Source organism: Benincasa hispida, chromosome 12 (assembly GCF_027475165.1).
Source record: "Benincasa hispida cultivar pf3 chromosome 12, pf3_genome.v1.1, whole genome shotgun sequence".
In the NCBI taxonomy this organism is placed as follows: domain Eukaryota; kingdom Viridiplantae; phylum Streptophyta; class Magnoliopsida; order Cucurbitales; family Cucurbitaceae; genus Benincasa; species Benincasa hispida.
Window position 1 is genome coordinate 59279445 of NC_143489.1, and position 3421 is coordinate 59282865.

General features: G+C 33.4%; 1 protein-coding gene across 1 annotated transcript; it reads right to left on the reverse strand.

Annotated features, from left to right (window-relative positions):
* Positions 1-2122: 2122 nt before the first annotated feature.
* LOC120092627 (acireductone dioxygenase 4) lies at positions 2123-3421 on the reverse strand. Its single transcript, XM_039050773.2, has 5 exons — positions 3233-3421; positions 3062-3149; positions 2885-2979; positions 2548-2787; positions 2123-2455 (listed from the first exon to the last, which is right to left on the reverse strand). The coding sequence occupies exons 1-5, from the start codon at positions 3242-3244 to the stop codon at positions 2327-2329; spliced, it is 564 nt and encodes a 187-aa protein (XP_038906701.1). The 5' UTR covers positions 3245-3421; the 3' UTR covers positions 2123-2326.

Consider the following 3421-nt stretch of genomic DNA (forward strand, 5'->3'; position numbering starts at 1 on the left):
GAAGATTTCAATCAAACCACCATAAAATCATATAAGTGGCCTTATCACTAAATCTCATACAAAAACTACAATATATTTTTTTTTAAATGCAAATAAAAGAGTTAGATAGTTAAATACGTCAGAAACCACAACTTCAAAGGGTTTATTCATAATATTTCCACGAGCTCCCATGAACTCAGTAGGAATGAGAAACTGGTACCAACTAAGGCCTTATTTGATACCATTTGGTTTTTAGTTCTTGAAAATTGATCTTATAAATATTACTTCCCCAATTGATTTCTTTGTTTTGTTATCTACTTTCTAGGAGTGTTTTAAAAACCAAGCCAAATTTTGAAAACTAAAAAAGATAGTTTGTAAAAACTTGTTTTTGTTTTTAAAATTTAACTAAGAATTCAAATGTTTAGTAAGGTTAGATGAAAACCACGGCAAAGATGTTGTAAGAAAATAAACACAAATTTCAGAAACTAAAACTCAAAAATCAAATAGTAATCAAACAATGCCTAAGTTATTTGAACCTAAACTACACAAATATTTGTTATGGAAAGCGATTCAGATAACTTTGTAACTACATTCGGCCCCCATTTCAGAGGTTCATTTATCATTTCCATATTTTGTTTGGAACATGCAAGTAGGACTCGGGAGGTGGGTCACATATTCATCATCTTAACACTAAAAACTATAATTCACGCCCCCCACGGCCCCGCTGCCATAAAATCTAACTGCAGCAACAGAAAGCTGCTGGCTGACAAAATTATACCTGAAAATGGAATCAAACTCAGCTTTAATCGAGGTCATAACATTTAAGGGGTACCATGTGGCCTTAAACATGTTATCCCATGTGTTACAAATTTATACATGATTAGTGTCTTAATAGCCACATCCTACTTGTCAATTCTTCTTTAAATAGTGTTCATTTATGCATTTTGTAGTATGGTGAAGATTGGTGAGAAGTCAAACTTTTGGAGAAAAATTTGGTGAAAATTTCATGATTTCATGATTTTCTTATTTTCTTTATTTCTTTATTTTATTTAAGTTATTTATTTTATTTATTTTATTTATTGTATATCTATATACATTTATATTCTTTTATATTCTTTTGTTATTTTTTTATATTATGTATACGTGTTGTGAAATTGGGGAGCACAACAGAATATTGATATAAAGATATTATATAATATAAATAAATAACAAAATAATATAAAATAATATAGATATATATAGATATAAAATAAATAACTTAAAGAAAATAAAGAAAATAAGAAAATCATGAAATTTTCACTAAATTTTTCTCCAAAAATTTTGGATTTCTCACCAATCTTCACCATACTATAAAATACATAAATGACCACTATTTATAGGAGAATTGGCAAGTAAGATGTGGTTATTAGGACACTAACCATGTATAAATTTGTGATACATGGAGTAACATGTTTAAGGACACATGGTTCTTTTTGGGATGGGCATATATGACCAAGTAAAGTTTGTAAGGCAGGCATATCGGATTCGGAACCAGTATAAGCGTAATATATGGCAATACAAGTGCACCAAGAAATTAATTAATAGCACATTTTAGAACATTTATCAGAAGCCTGGCAAGAATGGATAGAAAGACCATGTAATTAACATCAATGTTACAAATTCAGAAGATGCTTACAAGAGAGTTGGCTCGTGGATATAAATTTTCCTATCTTTCCGGTGATAAACGAGCCTCTGATCTCCTCGAGGCACGTAACTTTCTTGTCAGCAAGAAAACCAAAAAGTAGGAAAAACACCATAGGCAGCCCTCAATAGTCAACACTCTAGAGAAGAATATAATTGACATGTCATAAAAAAAACAGTAATCTTAAGAAAATGATTGAACTATTTATCTGACACATGAACTCAATAATTCTTGAAGCATTATGGAACAGGCTTTCGTCTAAAAAGGTACAACGGGCTGGTAGTAGTAATGAACGCAAAAATGAGGTTCTGCAGAACAATAAAAATAAATATAATTTAAGCATAACAAAAAATGAAAATGATTTGTCTTTTAGCATACAAGAATCTTATAGTCGATATTCGATCTTAATTCTGCAAAGAGGAAAATTTCTATCTTTAAAACATAAAATCGAATGGGGCCAGATTTTACCAATGTGGTTCAAGTTACAATTTATTTGAAAAGATCAATTCATAAATATAAAGTTCAGACATTTATTTAAACCAAGTTTCAACAGCAGCTGCCATATTTATACAGTAGTTAATCTTAGCCATACCCAGCAATACACAACCTGAGCTAAACCCCATAGATTTGTATTAAATAACATAGTACAGAAGAATACACAAATCTTTAATGAGCCTTGACTGCCACTCCAGCTTTCTCAGTGAAGGACTTGAGGTACTCTTTCCTTGCTGGGTGCTGCTCTTGTGGTCGGTTAAATGGGGTCCAAATTGGCTCTCCTTTGAACAGCCTCATTAACTGAAAATAATACAATGATATCCATAATACAATGAATTGATAACTAATATCTTAAAATGAAAATCTTCGAAGTTAATGGTATTTAATCCTACCTTGGTATAATTATTGGTGTCCAGAGTAAAACGATGGTAGATGCCGGCCGGCAAGATGATAAGATCGCCGGGCTTAATCCAGATTCGAATCCAACGGTCGCTCTTGTCCCGGACATCGAAGTAGCCACTTCCATCCAAACAGTAACGAATTTCCTCGTCGGCATGAATGTGTTCTGTGTAGAAATCCTTCAATTTCCCTTCGTAATTGGGAAGTTTCTCTGGAGATATATCAAGTAAATCCTACCACATCTCAAGAAAAACAAAACTATCAAAAAAACAGGAATTAACCGAAAAACAGTAACGGAAAAGGCTGATGGATTACTGAATATTCACAGACCACGTAGTTGTATCCCCTGTCGTCTCTTATTTTCTTCAATTTCTCATCGTTTTCATATACCTTAGGGTTCAACTTCCAGTACAAAACGCCTAATTCTGCAAATAATTCATTCAATTCAATTCAATTATAGGGCTAAAAGTCTCTTCAGAAGTTTTGGTGAAGAGGACGGGAGTGCACCTGCCAATTGATTCATGGAGACGAACTCTTTGGGGTTTCGGTGATGAGGAAGCCTCTGGTCTTCATTGCTATCGTCCATAAACCAAGCCTGCACAAAGACTAGTTTCATCCATCGATCTTTTGAGTCAATGTCGATATCTCATAAAAAGCAGTTCGGTTCAGTGAACTCACCTTGATCGCCATTGTTCAACCTACTCTCTGAACTCGTTAACTGAGTTGAATCGTCGAGAATATGCTCCGATTAACCACGGAGCTCCAAATTTAAAGGCAATGGCCGGCGGAAGGAACAGGAACTCTCTCATCGGATGAGTGTTGATGGTTGAATATTGAAGATTCGAGTCAAAAGATTTTTTTTCCTTT